Source organism: Schistosoma mansoni, chromosome 1, assembly GCF_000237925.1.
Source record: "Schistosoma mansoni strain Puerto Rico chromosome 1, complete genome".
Lineage (NCBI taxonomy): Eukaryota > Metazoa > Platyhelminthes > Trematoda > Strigeidida > Schistosomatidae > Schistosoma > Schistosoma mansoni.
The window spans coordinates 16,336,669-16,362,624 of NC_031495.1; the positions used below are offsets into that span (position 1 = coordinate 16,336,669).

The 25,956-nt window shown below is 34.7% G+C and overlaps 2 protein-coding genes across 2 annotated transcripts in view; one reads left to right on the plus strand and one right to left on the minus strand.

Moving 5' to 3' along the window:
- Window positions 1–13,554, plus strand: part of Smp_133180.1 (putative zinc finger protein) — a gene marked incomplete at its 5' end in the record, with an annotated part of 57,778 nt that extends 44,224 nt beyond the window's left edge. Inside the window, 8 exon segments of the mRNA XM_018793437.1 lie at window positions 574–683; window positions 3,827–3,994; window positions 4,956–5,056; window positions 6,057–6,133; window positions 9,350–9,413; window positions 9,968–10,050; window positions 11,442–11,546; window positions 13,397–13,554. Coding sequence (XP_018647951.1) covers window positions 574–683; window positions 3,827–3,994; window positions 4,956–5,056; window positions 6,057–6,133; window positions 9,350–9,413; window positions 9,968–10,050; window positions 11,442–11,546; window positions 13,397–13,495 — 807 coding nt within the window. The 3' untranslated portion in view covers window positions 13,496–13,554.
- Window positions 13,555–14,245: 691 nt separating this feature from the next.
- Window positions 14,246–24,285, minus strand: Smp_133170 (putative vasohibin; the record flags this gene model as incomplete). The annotated part of the gene is made up of 9 exons (XM_018793439.1): window positions 14,246–14,330; window positions 19,392–19,612; window positions 21,696–21,770; window positions 21,828–21,953; window positions 22,026–22,200; window positions 22,262–22,336; window positions 22,404–22,460; window positions 24,007–24,086; window positions 24,121–24,285. The coding sequence occupies 9 exons, from the start codon at window positions 24,283–24,285 to the stop codon at window positions 14,246–14,248; spliced, it is 1,059 nt and encodes a 352-aa protein (XP_018647952.1).
- Between the last annotated feature and the right edge of the window lie 1,671 nt (window positions 24,286–25,956).

Genomic DNA, 25,956 nt, shown 5'->3' on the forward strand with positions numbered 1-25,956 from the left:
TCGTTAACAAAACTTACCTTCAACCGCTTGATTGAACCCACTCTTTGGTGTATGTACACTTGTGGATCAAGACTGTGGAAAAGTATCAATACTCCTTGGTTTTCGATGACTCTTTAATTGAAATATCGATATCTTAATTATTGTATTCAGTAATCTTTATATTTTATCATAAAATTCCTACATATCTAAGGTTGTGATGTTGCTAATTACTAAGAATGTATAACAATATTTAACTTGATTTTTAACATCATAAAATAGATCTTTTTAGAAGATTTATCTAAATCTTTTGTTCGATTAACAATACATTCATCACAATATGATTATTTTCGTTTATGATCATAAAACGTAACACCTAAACACCTTTTTTATATTTTATATTACTATTCTATAAAGTATTATCGAAAATTTTCCCCTTATAAAAGAAAAATAACATGAGAAAAATGCACTTACAATAGGATACTACTTGAATGCAGTTTTATTTTGATTGATGCAGAAAACATGCTTTTATTCAAGTTTTTTTCTTTTAATATATTCGTTGTTGTTCTTATTGTTGTTGTTTTCTTTTCCTTACAGACTATGATTTCACTTTTTCAGACAGCTAAATTATTTGGGCTGTCTTTTTTATATTTAACTTATTCGACTTGTTTCACTGATACATTAGCTTCGATATTGAAATTGCAACCGTAAGTTTATGATTTTCTAATCTTTTGGGTGTATTTTTTTTAAATAAGGTCATAGATATGGTTGTACTTATTCCGTTTTTTTCAAACAATTGGTCTAATTGTTAGATCAATCAACCCGTAAGTATTTAGTAGCAGGTTCGAACTCAACCCTCGCCTACACTATGTCTTTAAGCATACGGATAGCATAACTACTTAGCCTCACATGAAAGTGTAACTTATCACTGATTTAACTTAAGATTGCTACTTTTGAATTAGTAATATTGATGCTGCGACTAAATGTTTTGATATGCTAAAGGTTATTAGTTTATACAAAATACCTGTCCTGAAGACCGAATTGAAAGCGACCAACTTGGTCTTGTGTGCAGTTAAGGGTATGAGGGCTAGTATCACTTCCCGGCTGCCCACACCGTGGAAGGGTATTTCTTGAGGGACCTGAAAAAGAAGTTGGATTAGTGTTGGTCTTAACGATCTGGGAGCGTGACCGCAGTGCCCAAGGGACATCTGCTTGAGGCCGGTCACGCACGGCCTTTTTGTGGGGGATTTTTGACGTGTTAGCTCCGTTCTTCAAAAGTCCTTACCGCCGGAGACGGAAATCCGTGGGATAAGGCGAGGTGTGCATTTTTAGGGTCGACCTTTTCTAACCCCACCCCTCCTTGTGGGAAGGCAGCATCGCTGTCATGCTGGTTGTCTGAAGGAAACACCTTACTGCTTTCACACCTCTGTACAGTCAGCAGTACGACTTCGCCTTCGGACCTTGTGACAATCACAGAGGGATCAGTTTGACTAATATAGTGTCTAAAATATTAGCTTCAATAATACTAGGTCGCCTAACCAAAGCTCGTGAAGAGCAGACTAGAGAAAACCAAGCTGGTTTTCGACCTGGACGTGGTTGCATAGACCAGATATTCACCCTACGTCAGGTCCTAGAACATAGACACAAATTCAGACGTCCCACAATAGTAGTATTTCTTGACCTTAAGGCGGCATTTGACTCTGTTGATCGTGAGGTTCTATGGCAATGTTTGTCACTGAAAGGAGTACCAAAGAAGTACATTAACCTCATAAAGGTTCTCTACTCGAGCACAACTGGTCGAGTTAGAGCCTATGGCGAACTGTCATCAGAACTGATTACCACAAGTGGCGTTCGTCAGGGCTGTCCACTCTCCCCATTCTTGTTTAACTTTGTCATTGACTTACTTTTAGAGATAGCACTTTCATCAGCTAAACCTCCAGGAGTTGAACTTTTACCAGGAGACTCACTTGTCGACTTAGAATACGCCGACGACATAGTTTTACTCGGTGAAGACGCTGACAACATGCAGAGTCTTCTGACCACTATAAGCAACTATGCAGGCATGTTCGGAATGCGATTCTCTCCCTCGAAGTGCAAAATGTTACTTCAGGATTGGGTTGCATCGACACCTGAACTAATGATAGGGAGTGAAGTAGTTGAGCGTGTAGACCACTTCACTTATCTTGGAAGTCTCATCAGCCCTTGTGGTCTGGTATGTGACGAAATCTCAGCACGGATACAGAAGGCTCGTCTAGCTTTCGCCAACTTGCGTCATTTATGGCGTAGGCGAGATATCCGTCTAGCAACCAAAGGACGGGTTTACTGTGCAGCAGTTCGTTCCGTCCTACTCTATGGCAGTGAAACATGGCCAATAAGAGTAGAAGATATTCGTAGGCTACTAGTGTTCGATCATAGGTGTCTTCGAAGCATTGCTCGTATATCCTGGGACCACCGGGTAAGTAATGCAGTTGTTAGGAAACGAGTACTAGGTAGGGATGGCAAATCGATTGATGAAGTAGTGAAACTTCATCAGTTGAGATGGCTGGGACATGTGTTACGTATGCCCGACCACCGACTGCCCCGACGTGCAATGTTTCATGGTGTAGGAGTAGGTTGGAAGAAAGCTAGGGGTGGCCAGACCAAAACGTGGCACAAATCAATGAAGTCACTGACAAGTGGGCTGGGCCATGTTGGTAGGTGTAGACTACCTGGTTGGGATTCGCGAGATGACAGCAACCGATGGTTAGAGACCTTGAATGACATGGCTCAAAATCGTTTACAATGGCGAAGATGCATCCACTCTTTGTGTTCTACCAAATTCTAATCTTCTGAATTCCTCATGTCTTTATCTTTTTCTCTTTCCAAATTTATTTCACTGTACTATACTCCTTCAATAATTTCTTGAAACCCCTAATCTTTTGGATTTCTGATTATACTCCTACTACTTCTACCACTATGGGATTTGAATCGACAACTGCATCTCTGTGCTAATGTGGTATGGCAACTCGAACTGATGTACGTACGTACGAAGTTCTACGTTGTGACTGACTGACTGACTGAAGACCGAATTAGAACTCAAGAATAACAGCCAACGTAGCCCGTATAACTCTGACTGGAAAACTCACATGATTATATACATGAATAACAGGACCATGATACATCATAAACAAGAGATTACACCACGCACCTAACTCGGACACTGACGACACAAAACCGTGATGATATGTTTATTAATAATTCATGTTAATTTGGGAGCAGGAAAAGATTTAACAACAGTTAATAGGCCAAAATGGAAGCTTACAAATAGAAACACATAAAAATCACTCAATTTAAGCTCTTAATAACTACATTTTAGAAATAAAGATGCTAATCTAACCAAAAAATTACTTCTAACGTTTGTTATTGTCATTTATTCATCTTGTTTTAACAAGTACTGACTACTTAAGTTGTCAGTTATTTACATTTAATTTTTCTATTTCCTGAATATTTTCTGTTACTAATAATGTTAAATACGTGAACATGACTACCGAGAAGTAAAATTATCGGATGCGCATGTAACAAACCGTTTGTTCCTTTTATTACGGACAGTCCTTCATTAAAAATAGATCAACGGGAAACTGTTCAGTATTATTATGAATCCCCTTCGGATTGTTTATTGACAAACTGTTGTTTGATTAAACTGAAAACTTCAAGCGTTTACTTACCTTTAGAATAAACCAGCCTACTGTCATTACTGAAGTTTTGTTTTGTTTTCAAAATTTTCCTTGGTTGATATAGGGCCATACATTGTGCAACTAAAATAATTCCATAAAATCACACCTTTTTATTCATTTTTTTTTTCTTCTCTTAGTTGGCTTCATGCTTATTTCGCATCACAAAGTTTTCGTTTCAGTCATTATTTCATATGTATATCAAGTGAATCTTCCATGACAGCCTTAGGATATTGTGATAAATATTCAATACAATCAAACAAACAAGAAAATACTAAAGAGAAAAACAGATCAAAAGATGTATACAAGTAAGTTTAATGTTTGCTTTCAGTTCGTTGATATATTGTTTCTTTGTTCTTAATACTTATTCGATCTATTGAACACCTCAAATTTGTGATGGGAAAAAATGCGCATGAAACGCTGAAGTATTTCATCTATCGTTATCAGTAATAAACTTATTCGTAATCCATGTTATTACTGCAGTCTTCAAAATATTCAATAAGGCTCTCATTGCTAGAGTTATGGAAGCTCTTTAATACTTTTTAGTATGGGTTCGTGAATACTATTTTTAAATAAATACTACTTGGAAACTAACTGTTACACAGCTTGTTACTTATTACGGATTTACTTCTCAGAATTGTATCCTTCTTTTCGCACATTGTAAACTATGATCTGTAGAGTAAACCGAATTTCGATTCATCAATTATAATACGGTATAAATATATGACTGACGTTTATAAATATCGACTATTAACTACTGATACAGTAATAAGTCTTTTACTAGGTTTTAAAGTTTCCTGTTTTATCCCAGAATGCATGCTGATAAAAATCTTGAGGTTGACATGAAAAAATCGATAAATCTTGCTCGGTTTCCAAACAGTTTAACCTGATATTTAAATTGATTATATACCGAAAATCTTAAGTTGAATAAGTCACTTGCTAGTCGATTACATCTCATTCGTGTCATCTCTCCTACATAGAATGGTTAATCATACACTTCCTTTGTGTAACAAATCTACACTACAACAACATAAGTATTGTGTAATTCCTTAAAATTCTATTCAGTAGATTACATAAACCAATATATTCCATTGTAAACGAAGTACTAGTCGAATTAAATATAAAATGATGCCTAATTTATAGTGTTTTATGCAACCGTTATTATAAAATAATATATAATCGGTTAGGTACAAGTTCGTTGCATTTCATAAACTAAACACAACAAAGAATAAGTTTTGTCATTATTTTCACTTTTTCGTTTTTTGCCAGACCTGTTGTGGTAACTCGTCCATTGTTTATTGAATTTCCTCGGTCGTTAGTTGAAGTTGTTATATACTGGAATTTGCCAATGCATACATGGTTAAAACAATGTAAGCTATGATTATTTAGTCTTTTATTAGGAAATACGATATTTTCATTTTAAACTATGAACTAACATGTGGTAATATTTTGATTAGTGTCTAGTAGTACTCTCTAGGATGTGCATTTTATTCGATTCAAGTGGTGATTAGAACAAATGGTCATTATTTCGGACTAATTATTACACTCAAATATCTTATGTATCTGCATGTTTACACTTCATACTAAGTGGGAAATACGGACATCATTGACAGTTTATAGATAAATTAATGTGTTTAAATTTACCTGTTTAAAACAAAACTAACACTTACTTACGCCTGTTACCTGTCATGGAGAAGCATGAGCCGCCCACTAGCATTCCCCACCGAAATCTGTCCTGAGCAATCCTTTCCAGTTGCTACTCATCCTTTCTGTGTCTGCTTTCCATTCCCGACACTGTTCTTTGGCCTTCCTCTTTTCCGTTTCCCTCATTAGCACGTGCCTCGTGATGCAGTTTGTTGATTTCCTTAATATATGTCTCACTACGAATACTTACTCAGTAGTCGCACTGTTGTGAACAGAACACTAGTTGGGGACAATCGAATGTATTTAAGCAAAGATTACAGACTATCTCAGTAAATTCTGATTACCAAAGAATGAACAGTCAATTTGCAAATTAACAATCAATTGTTTCAATCTTCACTGTTTCTTCAATAATTCCATTGTTCATGCATTTTCCAAACGATTGCGCTTCATTTCAGTTCTTTCCTCATCGGTCTTCTGCCAAAATACATTCTATGTCTGACCCACACCATATACTACTTATATGGATATAAGTAGATCACACCACAGCACTATTAAGAAGTCCTACACTAGGATGAAATAGCCTTTCAATGTTTAGTAGTTTACTGTGGAACTCCAAAAAAGGTACCCTTGTCGAATACATCCTACAAATAACTACATTTATATGAGATATACCATTTTTTTTAAATGATTAATAATCTAAATGCCTGTATTTTTTCTTCTAATTAGATGTATACAAGCCGTTACGTCCATATGGACATGTGTATGCTGTATTGGGAACGTATACAGCTAGTTCATTGTTGCATGTAAGACGATAAATTCTGTTGCTTTTTGTGTAAATATTTATCAATTCGATCTTTTTTCGGGATAAGAATTGAAAGTCAACTGCTTTATAGAATTTCATTTATAATAAAATTGTAGTCAAATTTACTACAACAGAATCGTAAAATGTTTATAGGTAGTTATGTCACTTTCTAATAAAAACGAACTTTATACTGGAAAGTTTCTGCAAAAAAATGCTTGAAATTTATTGTAAATTACCTGGTGACTAACTTCCAGATGGATTCTCGTGTTCCATATCATTCAACCATGCCGAAACTGAGTATCATTGATGATAGCACTTGATAATGACCGCATGTTATCTCTAATAAACTTAAATTGAAGGCAGTGTTCATTAGGTTATGGTTTACTCCTTTAAGAGGTACAGATTCGTGTACTTAACTTCAAGGTACACTCCAAGTCTCAGATCCAGTTTTACTTTCCGGTTGTTCAAACAATCTGCGATGATGTTCGATTGTAAGTTGGATACCTTAACCACTGAACCACCGCTTCATTTTAGTATATGTATCATTCTCGCTATGGGACATGAAATTCTTAAGTTTTACTCTGTGTATATTTATGACTGCTCACACTTTTAATGAGTTTCAAAATAAAACGAAATATTCAATTGTTTATTTATTTACTTATTTAAACACATAAATATTGATACAAAGGGGAACCAGATACATATGCACCACACAAATCTCATTTGATTTGTATGAGGGCTGTGATACTATTCGGGTGCTCGAACCGAAGCAAGTGGTTTTCTTAGCGGGCCACACCCGGAGCGTTTGATCTAAAGATATGATCCACAAGGCAGTGGAGCATCGTAAGGAGATGCAGTCACATGGTATCCGGTGACCAACGATTGATTCATACACCATTTGTTCCCTCAGGATACTGGAGCCCATGTGCACCATTGTTTTGGAATCAGGGTTTTCCAACTCCCCTAGGTGAACTTTCCATGTCCACCAACCCGGTTAAAGCGCCGGACATTCGATTTTCGTCCTCTCACTTTTGTGAACAACACCGGTGCCACGAGAAGGCAGTGAGTAGGACTTCCCTGGTAGAGGCTATATACGCGTGGCCATATGAGAGCATTTCGAGAGGGAGAGCGAACTCTCCCCACTCTCGGCCGTGCCACGACATTTGGGGGTTCATAATTTATGCCTTTTCATGAAGAAAACTAACTTCCAAGGGAAAAAATTACACAATTTCCATGAACATACTCAATGATTGATTCTATTTTGAATAAAATTGGTGACTTATATCTCCCGATTAAATTTATATTCATTCCTTTGAATGATTATCATCGGATTGTATATAGTACAAATGTAAAATACATTTATTATGTACTAAATACAGTATAAATAAGTTGAAAACAAACTTACATTCAATATTGATAAAATTTTATAATAAAACCTATAGTTTGTTTTAAATGGTTGCACTTAGTAAATGCCATGTAATGTAATAATCCATTTTATAGAAAATGAAACGTTTAGTTGAAAACAATTGAATTTAAAATGTTTAGATATTTGAAAGAGAGAAAGATTTCAGTAAAAAAAAACAAAGTGCGTAATAATCAGTTTAAGAGTAGAATATATGGGAAATTTAACGTCAGGTATGTACTCTATGATTGAATGCTAATATTAACATTCTTATTATTATTAATGGGGTTCTTTGTGGAGATTTTTAGTAATTTTTTTTATATATAGTTGAAATCATAAGTCAATTGAAGCTAAACCATTATGGAAAACCTGGAAGCACTGGACGGCCGTTTTGTCTTATTCTGGGACTCCTCAGCAGTACGTATCCACGATCCCGCACTCGCGAGATTCGAACCCAGGACCTACCAGTCTCGCGCGCGAGCACTTAACCGACAGACCACTGAGCCAATGATGTTAATGTCTAATTTCAGCCAATCCACGAAGTTGAGCAACCATTTCACCAATGTCTCCAGGTTTTCCATGCTGGTCTAGCTTCAATTGACTCATGATTTCAACTATATACAAAAAAATTATTATTATTATTAGTTGAATAATTGTAAACAAGGTAGTATTTTGTGCAATGTATTGTATAAATACTGTTATCAGTTTCTGTAATTATTTCTCTTTTTTCGTATTTACTCGTCATTGTGTTAACATGATGTTTGTTTTTAGTCCTACTCACAGAATTCTCGTGGCATTACTGTTGTTTACGAAATTGAGAGGACGAAAAGTGAATGTCCGGCGCTTTAACCGGGTTGGTGGATGTGGAGGATCCACCTAGGGGAGTTGAAAAACCCTGATTCCATACCAATGGAACAAATGGCGTGTGAGCCAGTTATTAGTCAACGGCTACCATGTGACTGCATCCCCTGACGTTGCTCCACTGCCTTGTGGATCAGACTTTTTAGGTCAAAGGCTCCGGGTGTGGCCCCCTAAGGAAACCACCTGCTTCGGTTTGGGCACCCGGACAGTATCATAGCTCACTCACAAATCAAGTGACTTGTTTTGCGCATATGTATTCAGCGCTCCTTTGTACCAATATTTATGTGTTCAAATAAATAAATAATAGGTATAAATATCATAAAAACTATCAGCCAACTACTTTAGATACAAAATTTTCACCTTTATTCTCTAATAGTTCACATAAACGTTCCTTACATTTAAGCCCTTAGGGAAAATGCATAATATTGCTTAGTGTTAACTAATGCTAATAACATTTAATTAAAGTTATTTAAATTTAAAAGTATAGTATAAAATCTATAATCTGTCTAACTAGAATGTACAACAGATTCTTACTTCATTAAGGATTTCCTTTTTTTATGTATGTTACACCAAACTCTTGTAACGTTGATTCCTTAATCAACTTATAGTTATCTACAAACATGTAACCATGATTGAAATCAGAAAGCATAAACGCTATAGAAGAATTAGTTCATTTACAGAGTCAAAGGTTACTTGTATGGTTAAGAGTATCCTTTCAGTATTGAAATTATGTCAAAAAAACCATAAAATTACTGACCATTTAGGTACTTGAAAGACTAAATTGTTCAAGAAAATAAATATATAAGGCTTTATACATTTCTGGAAATTTTTTAAATGATCTGACTAGCCAAAAAGCTACTTTTGACAGCTATTCAGCTTTGTAGAAGTTTTTTAGAGAAACTTACTGACAACACTTTATAACAGCCACTTTTATAATTTCACCTTTATTTCTAGGGTTTGAATTTTCAACTTAGCGCTGTTTTATTCTCTATTGGAATCTATGCATATACTGAATATGGTAAGTATGTAAGATACACAGTAACAGTGGTCGATTTCATTCATATACTTTAATCATTTGTCACCATATTACGGGAAGATAAAATTATTGGAGTCGGTTAGTTCGAACAAACCATAACAGCACTTGGCAAAAGTTGTTCATTAAGATTGTATTGTCTGTGTGGAATTTTTAATAATATGAATTTGGACATTATAAAAAGTACAGACGGTAATTCATCTGGGTTCAAATAGACAAGTCCCAAAACCTAAATTTCTTCGATTTCAAGATGGGAAAACTGATTAAATGCCTTGAGAAGTCGATAAATCACTTAAAAATAATATGGATGTTGAAGCTTCGCTACTTATTAAGCAAAAGATTCCTAATCTAACCAATCTTTGTGCTAATTGGCTAATAAGTGGCATAACGGTTCCAAGGTCAACTCTAGCGTCTCATAACATCTGTAGTAAACCATATTTTGACTACTTCGTTACTCATTTTTACGAATAACAATATGCACTTTTTTAAGTTATTGTTTGCTACAACAAATAAATTGAGCATTTCTATATTCCTTTCAGTCTTTCGGGAAAAATTGGCCAAGATCCTAGATGCATGTATTGCTAGTCGTCCATGTCCTGAATCCTGTTGTCATAGTAACAAGGTAATTCAAACTTTATGATTTGGCTATTTTACGTGTATCAGAATAAAAAGCTATATATATGCTTTTCATTCATCCTATGAACGATTTTATGATATGAACATATCAGTAAATCTTTATAATCAGGTCTTGATGTTTAAAAGTAAACTAGATTTCGTTTGTTTTCAGACTTATGTACACCGATAACAGTAAAGCTATGAGCTTGACTTCACTTTGTTTTATTTAAGAAAAAATTAAACTAAAACGTTGAACATGTGTAAATATTCAGAGAGTATTTTATATTTATTTCTGAGAATTTAGAGATAATAATAAAATACTGGATCTTAGGTGTATATTTTGTTTGTAAGTTTGTGTCTGTTCCCATCTTTGATGTTAAGGCTTACAGTAGAGTCTTTTTTGACATATGAATCATGAGTGGATAACCTCGATAGTCCCACTTTGCCTAACGTTTTTATTAAGTTTGGATAATAGCTAACATTTGGAAAAGATTCAAAGTCGTTTTACTCAGCTGGTTGTTTTGACTGAGTAGCTCAGTGAATAATGCTTTATAGTTTGAAGCAAAAGATCTAGTAATTAGCATTGTCACACACCTACTCGATTTACTCTAAATTTTGGACGAGTAAATTGATCTTATCTTCTTATTTATTCTACATATATATGTCAAGCATTTTCTATTACTCGGGTGTAACATTGATCATGGTTTGTACTTGTGTGTACGATAGTACGTCTGTATCTGTCCCCTTCCTGTATTTGTTACATGACTTTTAAAGAATAACGTTATCAATATCTAAGGCAATTTATTATCAAATCACAATGTTTTATTTAATCACTACATCTTATATAAGCTTTTCCGCCGTGCAACATTAACCTGTTCGAAATATACACATCTTAGATACAATTCATATTTTGCAGTCATTAAAATGTGTCTTGTTCGAGTCCAAGTATGGATATCAACACTAGAATTTTGGTTCATCAAACTGATAAGTTCCAAGTAGGATTGACTACACATTCTAAATTTCGCATCTAGTCACTACCTAATTTTATGAAAAACTTACGACAGTATATTTTTTTCCGATACCTTAGTTAACTATTTACTTATTGTGTATAGATTCAAATTTAATGTTTTATTCGCTTGGTAACAAAATCAAAATAATAATAATATTATTATTATTATTATTTCTTGGCACATTTATTTCATTAATAAATTTTGAATTGTACTCATGAGTTTTAGTTGTTGAATGTTCTCTATAGATGATAGTCTCAGTTTATTTTGAATTTATACTGATTTATTTAGCATGTTTGTTTTTAAAAGTTTTTTTAATTCAAAATGTTACTAATCCCATCACTTCTTACACACACATTCGAACTCTATTCCTTTATCTGATTGTTTTTAGAATTCATCGTGGGTATATTGGTGTAATGTAGCCTTCAGTTGTTTGGCTATATTTCATTTGGCTTATTTAGCTGTAATGTTTGATACAAGTGAACAACAATTTCAGGTATGATATTAAGTTAAACCTGTAAATCAATATATATATATATATATATATATATATATATATATATATATCATATTCATTTCAGATCAATGATCATTGTGGGAACTTTATCCCGACACCATTATCTTCCTTTTATACTTCGACTTTACTAGGTCGATTAAATATGCTCTCTCCCTCCTGCTTTACAATTCATTATAAATCTTTAATATAAACACTAAGAAACTTTTCAACTCGAAGATCTTTATGTTTACTGGATTCACTGGTCTTGATTTTATATTTCTTTACAATAATTAATCTATTATATATGTAATTTTAATCAGACTCATATAATCCTCGGTACTGTAATGTATACTTATCAGCACTGTAGTTGATTATGTGTAATGTTCATAACTACACTTTTGAATTTTTCATTTAGACTCTCCAACAATCTACTCTTCTATACGATGTAACTTAATATTGCATGCCAGTTAGACACATTAGTTTTTCATTAATTTAATTGAGATGGAGAAAAATGTTACTCATTTGGCTGAGAAGTGAAATATCCAGAGTTAACCTCGTAAGGTTGTGTTTGATACTTACCAGTCAGATTGATTGATATTTTTTCAGTAGAAATAAAAACGTAAAGTACGATTTTACCAAACTACCATTGGACAGTAGTTATTTAGTTGTAGTTTGAAGAAGAATAGGTGAACTCTTGTGATGGTTACATTGGAAATTAAAGTGACTTGACTTGCTTTTAATGTCTTTGAGCTGGTAAATTGTTTGAACTTTCACTGGTCTTCAGTAGCAAAAAATTTTAAGGAGACTGATAAATAGTTTACCGTGTTATACACAATTAATATTACTTACTATTGTGTTGTAGTTTTTATTAGAAAATCTATCATAGTTATCATAAAATCTTTCTGTTTTTAACTGGTATAACGTTATTTTACGTAACTAGCGATTTAAAGCAATAAAAATGAGCGGAATAATGCTTATCTTTCTAAAGACTTCCTCACGGATCCTGATAACTATCCAAACGAGTTTTCAACCACATATTTCTCCATATGAATATAACACATCCAACCCTAATACAACTCAAGTTTGAAAGGTGTGAGGTCATAGGCCCCGTTGATTTGATTTGTTAAAACAATTATAATATTCTACTGAAATCATGAACTGGTTGATGTTAGACCACCGTTTAAAACCTGAAGGAAATCGACGATCGATTTGTCCGAGTATGGGACTCCTCAGTAGGGTGCACTCGCGATCCTGTATGCTGGACTCGAACCCAGGACCTACGGTTTCACGCACGAATGTTTAACCCTTAAACCACTGAGCCGGTATCCAACGATGTTAATGTCTAACTTCAATCAATCCACGATATGGCGTAACAAGCTCCCATTCATCCAGTGCTTCTACGTTTTCAATAGTGGTTTAATATTGATCAGTTCATGATCTCAAAGAAACTAATTGATCTCCACAACTGTCTACAAATAATTGTAATATTCTTGATATGTTGAAAAGTGGTTAATTTTGAATATAATTGCATGTAATCTATATAGGTTCTGCCACATATGTGCATCGGCTCAAGTTGTGACATCACATCAGCACGATGAGATGAAAATAACAAGATGAATGGCAGAAGACTTAAAATATTAGTTAGGAGGACCGGTTATCACTTGTAATCTTAATAGCAAGAATATCTCATTTAATATATCCTAAAATTATGAAATTTCCATATAAGATCCTTACTGATTTATCCATAGTTTTAAATATTGTTTTGGATTATTGTCTATTTAAATATTTTTTAACTAAACTATAATTCACATTACTTATTACTTTCTCATGACTGTTTTTTCTTTCAACAGGGCTATAATATGTGGCATACTATGAATAAATGGTACAATCTGGGATTTCTCAGTCATATTGTAGCCTTTGCAAATTTCTTATTTTACTTATATTTATAAATAAATATTGAATCAGCTAATGTATTTTTACTGTACGGAATAAAACATTCATCTATCGCAACTAAACTTATGCAAAATGCATTCTTATGATACACTTTGCCCCCAAATGCCCTGGTACGGCCGAGAGTGGGGAGAGTTCGCTCTCCCTCTCGAAATGTTCTCATATGGCCACGCGTATATAGCCTCTACCAGGGAAGTCCTACTCACTGCCTTCTCGTGGCACCGGTGTTGTTCACAAAAGTGAGAGGACGAAAATCGAATGTCCGGCGCTTTAACCGGGTTGGTGGACATGGAAAGTTCACCTAGGGGAGTTGGAAAACCCTGATTCCAAAACAATGGTGCACATGGGCTCCAGTATCCTGAGGGAACAAATGGTGTATGAATCAATCGTTGGTCACCGGATACTATGTGACTGCATCTCCTTACGATGCTCCACTGCCTTGTGGATCATATCTTTAGATCAAACGCTCCGGGTGTGGCCCGCTAAGAAAACCACTTGCTTCGGTTCGAGCACCCGAATAGTATCACAGCCCTCATACAAATCAAATGAGATTTGTGTGGTGCATATTTATCTGGTGCTTCCTTGTACCAACATTTGTGTTTAAATAAATAAATATAGCTCACTTCTCAAGTATTTCTAATAATTAGAGAATTGTTATTTAAATAATGTTCTAGAATTATGACTACTGTTTGTCTTCGCTTTATTTTTGCTGAGAAATGTTTTATCGGCTAATGAAAATGCAATCATGTTCATAGGAATCGAACCATATCTTCTAATGCAACAATTATCGATTCAGGAAACTGATTTTGAAAAGGACGACTCTGAATAACCTTCCTAAAATAAGTTTTTAAGTCCAAGCATTATTGTATTACCTAAAAAGAATCCCATTCAGAGTACCCAATCAATATCTATATCACTTATCAGTTTCAGTGTGTAGAGCGTTTAAACATCTACCACCTCCTAGATCTTGAAAGTCTACTAATCTTCGATTCCGAACCGAAAGTTTGAAATGTGGTAGAGGCTTTATCTTTAAACTTAATTTGCATACATAATGTAGAGGTATATATAAGGTTAGATGGTATCTTGAGACTCTAGGTACCTCCAAGAAACATCACAAAATTAATAATTGATTCGACGACTGACCAGTTAGGTTAATAAAAATAGGATGTCATTTTCTAGATTTCTCCTTAGAAGTTTTTAAAGACCACTCCTTAATCAGAGTCCTTTTATCACTTGCCTGATTGCTGGAGACAGTTTCGAGGAATTATCGAGATCTCCTAACAAGTTTATCAGACTTTTCAGCTAAGGTTATCATTATCTATTGATAATATGAATCCTGCTTTGTCCATTTCTATTTGAAAAGTTCTTTAGCCACAGTAGCTTTCACACATTTGTATTTGGCTATCTGGTATATTGACGAATAGAATAGCTATAATTCTAAAGTTCCAACAAGAAAACTTATTATTTGTTGACATTGGATAACTAAGTAGTAATCCTATTCTGTAATAATTTTAATATTGTTTTAACTTGTAATGTCATAGATTACTCGAAGTCATTAGCTCAATGTTCTTTACAAATATTGAACATCCTATACCATTCCCTAATGGTTTTCTACACTGAATCAGTGGTAGTTATTAATTTGATATAAATAAAGTTTAAAAGGCTTTCTTCTGTTTTTTCGTTGTCTCACCACTGAATGGCATTAGTGTGAGATGTCCTTTGGGGAGTTACTTTCGATCAAGTGTTTTAATCAACATTTTGATCGAGCGGTAATCTTATCTGACAGATATTGAACTAACAAAATATCCAGACATTTTATTATTTAGTTTACTTTTTGCAGGTTGATCATTCATACGAATAAGTAAGTGACGCAGAAATTACTTACGCCTGTTACCCCTCGTCGAGGAGCATAGACCGCACACCAGCATTCTCCATCCAATTCTGTTCTGGGCAATCCTTTCCAGTTGTTATTCATCCTTATCATATCTGCTTCTATTTCCCGGCGTAATGTGTTCTTTGGCCTTCCTCTTTTCCGCTTCCATTCCGGATTCCAAGTTAGGGATTGCCTTGTAATGCACATTGATGATTTCCTTAATGTATATCGGATCCACTTCCAACGTCTTTTCCTAATTTCCTCTTCAGCTGGTATCTGGTTTGTCCTCTCCCATTAAACACTGTTGTTGATAGTATCCGGCCAGTGAATGTTGAGTATTTTGCGTAGACAACTGTTTATAAATACTTGTATCTTCTTGATGATGGTCGTAGTAGTTCTCCACGTTTCAGCTCCATACAGTAGGACTGTCTTGACGTTCGTATTGAAGATTCTCACTTTGAAGTTAGTTGACGTTTGTTTCGATTTCCACATGTTCTTCAGGTGAAAGAATGCTGACCTTGGTTTGCCAATCCTCGTCTTTACGTCTGCATCAGATCCTCCTTGTTCATCAATGATGCTTCCCAGGTACGTGAATGTTTCCACCTCTTCCAGAGTTTCGCCATCAAGTGTGACTGGGTCAGTGTTCTCCGTGTTATATTTGAGGATCTTGCTTTTTCCTTTGTGTATGTTGAGGCCTATTGATGCAGAGGCTGCTGCTACATAAGTTGTCTTCATCTGTATTTGTTCGTGTGTATGAGATAGGAGGGCTAAGTCATCTGCGAAGTCCAAATCGTCTAATTGATTCTAAGATGTCCATTGTATTCCGTGCTTCCCCTCAGATGTCGAGGTCTTCATAATCCAGTCAATCACTAGAAGAAAGAGGAATGGGGAGAGTAGACAGCCTTGTCTGACTCCGGTCCCTACTGGAAATGCATCTGTCAGCTGTCCTCCACTCACGACTTTTCACTGTAGTCCATCGTATGAGTTCTGGATAATGTTGACAATCTTTTGAGGAACTCCAGTGTTGAAGAAGTTTCCACAATGTTCTCCGGTCCACACTGTCAAACGCCTTCTCATAGTCAATGAAGTTGATGTATAGTGGCGAATTCCACTCAACTGTTTGTTCCACGATGATCCGTAGTTTCGCGATTCGGTCTGTGCGCGACAGATCCTTACGGAATCCAGCCTGTTGATCTCGAAGTCGAGCGTCTACTGAATCTTTCATCCGGCTCATCAATACTCTGTTGAAAACTTACAACAAACTGGTGCCTGTGTAATTCTCCCATTTGCTCAAATCTTCTTTCTTTGGTATCTTGAACGCAAAAATTACATGGATTTTATGAATGCATTCAAGGGTCGATGTCTTGAAATACGTCAAGAATAGGTAAGAGGTCAGTCAAGCCCATAATAGAACTTGTATGTATGTATATCGATTAAAGTTGCTATACCCCATCAGCACGGAGAGATGAAATTGTCAGGCCAAATCCAAGAATAGTAGGGGTTCACTTAACCTAGAGAAAACTGCTCACAATTAGTTAACTGGTCGAAATCCTCTCATTCATTGGGAAGGTAAAACTCTCACTAACTAGTAATTCCATTTAACGATAAAACTATTTTATGTTCGCCCATATATATACGAAGATACGCCTAATGCTTAATTGTTAAGGTGTAATTGTGTCGAAAATATAAGTCACTAAAGATTAATTCTTTTTCGCTTGTTGACAACTTTTCATAAATAATTCAGAGTAATTACAATGCATTGAGTAGTATACAATGCTGTATCGCAAGTTAAAGTTTAAGTAAATTTCAATATGGTCATCAAATCACTGTCTCCTATAACGCCATTTAAGCAACCAAGTCATTAATGTGCAGTTAAATAATGTACAATCAAATGATTTTAAAGAACTACTTACAACCTTATTATGATTCCAAACAGGAATATTTCTAAACTCGTGCGAATGGATTTCCGAAACTATTATAGTTTGATTTTCGTACTGAAGAACTGATAGCGAACTTTGACAAACTTACAAAATACATGAAAACAGTGTAAATGATATTTTAACAGCTAATTGTTCATATCATAATATTGATTCCAGATTAAAACAGATACTATTCTTAATAGCATCAAATTCAGTTTCTTTAAACATCTATGCTCAGACTAGTTCACCAAACAGTTTTACATACCAAGACGGTCCACGCAAAAATACAAATAAAAAACTTGAGTAAACCTGTCTAAGATTTGAGAGCTTCCAGTGTTATAACATTCATTTGTTTAATTAATAACTCATCAAAAACTGTCTGCTTTCCTAATATGTATTATATATAGCGGTCCATAGATACATCAAAATTTTCGTAATACATACTAATAAAGTATTTCTCATTTATTGATAGAAATAATTGACTGTCAAATTCGTACTTGATAAGAGTTTGTTGATGTCTGGCTTCTAAAAGAAAAAAAAGTGTGATTTTATTAACCGTAGTATTTCTTTTTTATGTATGAATTTTTCAGTGGTGCTCTAGTTTAGATCAACTCGTGAATTCAACTATGGAAATCCTACAATTTTCACGAATCCCCACACTAATAATAGTCATATGCTCACTAGTGACTCGCTTTAGAATGAAGCTCCTGGAGTTCTAGTGATAAGCCGTGACCACTCAAATCCGTGTCGGATGCGAGACAGTTATCCAACTCAGACAATAGATAAATAGTTGCGCAAGACTATGGATCGATTGGAGTTAGACATTAACATCGTTGAATGCCGACTCATTGGTTTAAGGGTTAAATGTGTGTGCGTGAGACCGAAGATCCTGGGTTAGAGTCCAGCATGCAGGATCGTGGATGCGCACTGCTGAGGAGTCCTATATTAGGACAAGTCCGTCCAATGCTTCCAGGTTTTTAATGGTGGTCTAGCTTTGATCGACTCGTGAATTAAGCTGTAAAAATACCGCAAATCCCCATACTGGTATAAATATATGTTCATCATTATACTCATAAGTGGAGTGAGAATTTTACTACTAATCTTATTCACAGCCTTTATGAAACTATACGGCAAAGTATAATCTTTTCTAAATAGTCTGTTTTAAAAACAATAAGAAGAGGAAAATGCATGAGAATAACATGTCCGATCCGATTTAATACAAGTCTAATCGGCGTAAACTATTTTACATTTACTTCTTAAATGCATTCATGGGCCCATACTTTGTAAGTAATCAGGGATGTTTCCCAAGAAAGTTCTCCAACTAACTAAATGAACCCTAACTGGTGCAGGCAATCTGTTTCGGATAGGTATGCCTCTACCTGTAAATTTACATTAAACCAGCCCTTGGAAACAAGGACGTTCTGAACAACCTTAGCAAGTGGATTGGGTTTACCTACCCTTTCCCCGGAAGACTGCCAGAGCTATTCCCATACAAACAGAACAAGAAAGGAATATACCTCTCCATCATCCCGGCTGACGGTGAAACCATAATGTGCACCATCATCCGCACTACTGGAGATCCACACCAGTAATGTATAGCACTCCGTCGAAACCTAGCCACAGCACCACGTTGCTGGCAGAAACTATGAAGAGGCAGTCGCTAAACAACCAAAAGTCCCACAATAAATCCTAATTGAATCATAGTTACTAAATGTCTTTTCTATTTTCAAGTTATTGTAATCTTATGTCAACTCTTCACAACCTTTATAATTATCACACAATCTATCTTGCTTGTTTACGGACTTCCATTAATTACTACCTCACCCACCCCTCTCTATACTTTTTGAACTCTATTTTCAAATGACTTTAAACCTATTCTTACACATATAAATCTATACGTGATCATTATTGATAATCTTTGTTATCCTGATTCTTTCCGGCATCAATGTCAATTTCACATTATATAATACATCAGTGATTGATTTTAACATATATATGGTTGTAAGAACCTGATGAGAAGCTGTGAAATACAATGGATTCATAGCATTCAGCCTCAATTACTGTTTTGGCTTTATTCAAAAAAATGACAAATTGTTGAATTACCTTCCCATTTTTGAATTGTTAATTGGTAAATTTGTAACACTTCTCCAGGTACTGGAAGTTGATAACAATGATGAGACTTTATTGTCTGATTTATTTCGAACCATACTTAAACGTATTACTTTTCTATAGGAAGGATTTTGTTGTTTTTTTGTTGTTTTGAATGAATCTGAAGATATATTTGGTAGACTCTTTTTAACAATCACATTAATTGAGCCTCGTAACTAAATATTATTCAAGAGTAAATGGATATAGAAAGATTTATGTACATGAAATTTAGGGGTTAGAAAAGGCACATTTTGTTCTTCTGATTACTTCATGGCAGAAAAATTTCCCCGATACACATTCATTTAAATCCGACCTTTCTAATGAGAACCAGGTATTGAACCAATAAGAACTTATCAACACATAACATGGAATGGAATCAGTAGAGTAAAAGTGGATAAAAATTTAGCGGCTTCAAACAGCCTCGTATATTCAGTGTAGCTTCATCCAGTCACTTTTAACACTGATCGTTCACATGTCACCTTGACCAGACATATCACAGTATGATTGAAATATCTTAAACCAAATGAAAATGTCATAACCAACTTATTATTGTATGGGTATTAATAAGTTTCACTGTTTGCATCACGGACTAGATTTTAATGAGGTGGTAGTATTTAGCCAGTGACAGTGGAAGATGTTTTTGTAGTTTTGTGAAATAGTTGAAGTTGGAAATTCCCACTCCCAGATGCTGTTTCAGTGGTCTAAAGGTAAAACGTCCACCGCGAACTTGCAGATCCTTGGTTAGATCTGCGGAGGAACACTCTACTGTATATTCCCATCTTGGAGTGAAATGGCTGTCTGGAGCCTCCTGCTCTTAAGTGATTACCTAACTAACAATCCATGAGTTAGCTTCGTAATATAATCCAAACATAATTTTCAACATGACATAGAATTATCTGATGAATGATTAAAGTGGCCAAGGGGCACTGAACAAATATTTTATTCAACTTCATGACTTATCAGGACCCTATAGCTCCTGATATTTGAGCAAACTCGAAGTTTGAAATTTCATTGCTGTCCTGATGACTCTAAATAAATTAGTTACACCGTTTTAGATTAGCAAGGAGGAAATACATTAAAAATTACTATATTTGCGATGACCTTAGAAACTGAATGTTTGTAATCAGTACAAAACTAGCTGTACAATGATGAATAGTTGGCAGAAACTTGGCTTAAACGTCGTATATCTTCTGACATTTATTCTCGAAAAGTGTGTGAGATGGTGATGAATATCTACAATACAGATACATAAATGAAGAATATTCTTTTAAAAAATTTCTCACTAGGTTCTGCAGTTGTGTGCTAAACTTGGTAATCAAAAGGAATTTTCTACTCTGAGGAAAATACTTTACTAATCGCAGAATGTAACTTCATGATTACCTTTAGAAAAAGTGTGTTAGTCTCTGCAAATGTTGATTTGATTAGCGTCCAGCATATACTTCAAACCGATTGTAAAAGAAACGAAATCATGGAAATAACAGGTGAGGTTATTGTAATTGATGATTGGTGACTGAACTAAAAACTGATCTTTTTGAGTATCACCTCTTACCTTTCGCACAATGAATCAATACCTCCTATTTGAATACAAAACGTTTTATGTTTAAACTTTTAATATAATCCGTATTCAACTTCTTTTCTATTCATCCCTTTCATTTTACTGTGGCATGGCAGCATCCATTAATGTACGTCTATTTTAGGGCTTATACTAGTTATAACTGATATTTGGTGTAGAAATCAGGGAATGAGTTATCTTTTAAGCTGCAGTCTACCCTCTTAAGACGGATATATTTCCACCAATTAATTAAGGTCATGTTATCTAGTATCTATTACTCCGATTTACATAACTCTTGAAACATTATTTGAACGAGTGTAATCATCCAACCAACTGCGAACAAAAGTTGTTCTTTTTGGCATATTGTTGCAAGTTTTTTTATCAGAAATTTTCAGAGGTTGTGAAAATTTTGTAATATGAGTGCCCAATTCTTACACTCGTGACTGAATGAATCCGAAAATTAATACATGTTTATTTACTAAGTTTTGGTTCTTTACGAACAGAAATTCTCCCTACCCCTCTAAACCAAACTCATATAATTTTACTGACACCTAGATAAGTTAATTACTGATTCATGTTGTGCGTACTTGTTGTAAATGTTAGTCGGTTATAATTAAAGCTTTTAAAGAGGATTGATAGTGTAAACTCTTATGACCAAAACATTATTTAATAACATTTGAAATTGCTGCAATCATAATGAAACTCACAAATCGTGAATATTGATCCAAAATGTTGTTTATATCTTTTTTAGTATATCCTTTGTTAAATGGAATAACGACGCCCTATAATATAGAGGTATGTACCACATTATTCCGTTTCTTAAATAAAATTTGACTTACCTTCCAAGGGATTTTCTCCAACATGTAAGGTCGATGTGAGATAGGTAGACCAATTTTCACTCTTAATAATTTGTGATAATGACCATGATATGCTTCAGTGTAATTATTTATTAGTAAAGATAGACTCTAAAAACAAGCATACGAAATTTATTTACGGTTATTAAAAACAGTCCATAAAAATATGACAATTTTCATTACTGGAAAGTTAAGCGGTTTATACATCAGATTTTCTCGTCGACTCAACCCCAATGCACCAAATAAACCACTGGATGAGTATATTCCAAGCACAACGTGTCTAAACACATTACCATTGAATTCAGAAACGAAGGACATTGTAAAACGTTTTAGGTATTCTTGACCTTGTGTAAGAAAACTTGAAAATAAACATAAAAGTATGTAAAAATCGTTATGTATACAAAAACACATTCACTTACATGGCTAATATGGTTGCCTCTAGACATTTTATTGGGAGTGAAGCTAACATTATCGTTTTTACAAGCTCCCCAAGTCTATGCAGTTAAAATAACAAACATACATTCAAATAATTTAAATTAAGGTTTTGTCGAATGGATTTACCTAATAATAGATGCACCTCGATTTACTTGAAAGAACTGCATTCCAGTATAATTGTATCTACATTTTTGAACAAACAAATAGCTTTTCATAAGAATAAACAACAATATAGGTTCATCTGAATAAATAGAAGTTTATGACATACGTTTCAACAGTATGACCTGTTCACTTTTAGACGTTTGGTTAACATTTACCGAATACACCGTTTGGAGTCAGTTTTGTTCACAAACCAATACTGTGTACATACGAAAATCATAGATATCTTACGTTGACTGGATAACTCTACCTTTACATCCTTATCTCAGAGTGAGGAAGTAGCTGACTGTAAGTGCAAGCTTTTTGCTAAACGTCAAATGTCTGTAGAAAAAAGAGGCACATATTCCAATATATGTCATTTAGCAATGATTCCTTCTTTTAAATAGAAGAAACAGTTCTTACTTAAATAGTCTGATAAGACTAAGCATAACACGAGTTTGGACAATTATACTTAATCTTGTATCCCTCGATCTAAACTTAGGTTCAAATTTTTGCACACACCATTAAAAGTACTGAATATGAGAATGAAGAGCTAGTATTATGATTAATAAGAACATGAAATAGTACTAGTATATTCCAAAGGAATATCCAGTAAAACAGCTCAAAACCTTTATCACCCTCGAAAGACCTGAGTATTCGTATTACATACAATTTCCAAATGTAACATATCGACAGAACATATATTAATATCATGAACTCAGAATAAAAAATCAATCGTAATCAACTTAAGCCCAGGCACAAAAGGGAGTGAGCTGAAGTTCTTAAAGCAAGACCAATAAAGAAGAATTCAAAATGATTGTATCAGAACTGATAGAAAAGATGAATAGAAATTGAAAATATATTTTGAGCAAAGGGAGAAAATATGCATGCGTGAAGCAATACCGGAGCTAAAGGTCTAGAAGATAAAGGTTTAATTCAAACTAAGACGTAATTTAAAGGTTGATGTGTAAACGAGCCAAACGACAGAGATTTACTAGGATGACAGCCTACTCCTAATACCTTTATTGGTGTGTATATGCATGAGGAAAACGTTTGTGGCAATTATATTCAAACATACGAATGGAAGGATAAAAACTTTGGGTGAGAATATAATTTATGGACGACCTAGGAGCGACGCTGAAGTGACCTTCGGAATGTTCACCTACTAACTAGGACTAAATGAATGTTATAAACCAGAGTGGGGAATAAGAATCATGATTTATAAATGATAATTAGGGTTAGCAATTAGATTTAGAGTTTTCATCTCGAAGTGACATCAGCTGAAATGTCAAAACGCTGTTTAACCAAGTGGATGAATAAATGTCTTGCCAAAACCCAAGACCTGTTACCCTAAGTTTGATTGGTTCGTCCATAAACTATAGTCTCGCCGAACTTTCTAATAATTATTACAATGTTGTGGCTAATAATAGTCACAACATCAAGCCTAAGAGAGGTAAACAATTGAGGTGCTGAAAAATAAAAGTTAAATTGAACTATTTCCCATTCGTTTAAGCATGGAGGAAACAAAAACTACAAATTTAAATGCACAACAAAACAACGAAACAAAATGAAATAATTGAAAACATCTTACTCAAGACTGTTAAGGTAATTTTGTACTTTATTTAAAAAATTTTCCGCCGTCTCAATCTTATCCACCCTAAATACAGGAAGCTTCGTAAACATTATGAGGAAGTGATTAATTTACAGGTTTTTTTGATATAACGTTTTCTTGAGAGGATTCATATAGATCAGTGATCTGTTTTTTACAATCACTATTTTGTTTTAAACAGAAATCAAACATTGATTTCCAAGTCTCTGCATTAATAGGAAATCCACTTTTGCTTGTAAGGAATGGGACATAATCAGACATTTTGAAAATGTTTCTTTTCATCACCATGATTTTAATGACTCAAACAAAAAAACGCGTTCCTCTCCTTAAACAAAATTATAAAATAATGATTCGCGAATGTAAGTCCGATATCTCTCAACTAGAATTATTGTGTTAGGGAGTTTAAATTGCCAACGAGGATAAAACTCCCTAAGGATGGATAACGAATTGTCTTTTCTTTCCAATAACTTTGTGACAAGCCTGTGTAAACCGACTGATTTCCCTGCGTCCGCCTGTCTGCGTTGATGACAAGCTTCAATCCTAGTATAGGCAACAGATTTTAATAGTACTGTTACATTTGACAATTTTCTGAGTTGGTTCAGTTTGGTATGCTGGTGTGTTAGTCTTAGCTGGTGTGTTTGTCTTAGAAAATAGGGGTTCCTGAAACCGATGGTACCCTGTTAGTTGACAAAAACTGTTTGGTCTTGGTATTAAAACGGTAAAATTAGAGACTATTAAAGTATATGGTGGATAATAACCAAGGTATATTAATTAATCAATAAGATATATGAACAAAATGTATGGCGCATAAATAAGCGGGGATGACAATCGACAGAGTGAGAGGGATAGGTTAACGATAATGGTAGTGTATGTAAAAATTGTGATAATAATAGTTATCAGAATACTGGGTAAAATCGCAAGGAATGCAGCAAGCTAAACACCCAAGTCTAAGAGATTAAAGATGCCATAGCTATTCGGAGTTTGAAAACGTCTTTACCAATAACGCCTTTAAGATTGAAGTATACCAGCACAGTCAAATCATTATTCGGAAATGAAGTAATTCCAAGATATATTTGAGAGGTTATCAATGTTTCGAGAAGCGTTTAGTCTAAGCTAACCAACATTTGTAATGTATGCCTACCATAATGTACTCATTCGTGACCTGGTGCAGATGAGTCACTGAGCGTCTTCAGCTAAGTGAATCCAGTAAAACGAATAAGGTTAGTATGAAAGCCGACGACTTAAAATAACTAGTCCTTTTGGGGATTTATTTACCGCCACAAGATATCCCATGATAATCAAAAAGAGGAAATGTCCAAGACTTATTGCCAGTTAGACTTCGAACGTTAAGGTCCTCCAGTACGTATGCACTCCGATCATGATGATACAGCATGGCCAGCTGTCCTGTGGAGGGAGTATCTTATGTTCAGGCGCTGGCTATCCTGAGTCCATATTGGGCCTCACCCAGAGTGTTATTGCTCTCCGTCTCCCTCAGTGGCAGTTCTATTCCTTTAGTAGTCAGTGACAGCTTATTTAGTGCCTAGACAGTTTGTATTCTGGAGTACAGATAATCTCTACATAATGCTTGTGTGCTTTAAAGTGAATGTTATTGCAGCATAGTGATTCGACTAAGCCTGATGTTGACATTAAGGTCGTAATACGTTCTTGTTGCGTAAGTGCTCGGTTTAGTTGTTTGAACACCAACGATCTCAATCACTTCTACATTGATGAGATCATCTTTAGTCCCCTTAGTAGGACAACGTAAATGGTTTGTCAGGGTTCATTTTTGCAATGCAGCATACACATGACGCTCCAGTTTTAACGATATGCATTTCAGTTTTACTGCAACAATCGTGTTTTCATGCGTCAGAATTTCGATATCCTACTTCTGCAGCAAATCTTTGATTATAACGCACTAGTTGAAAGAAAGCT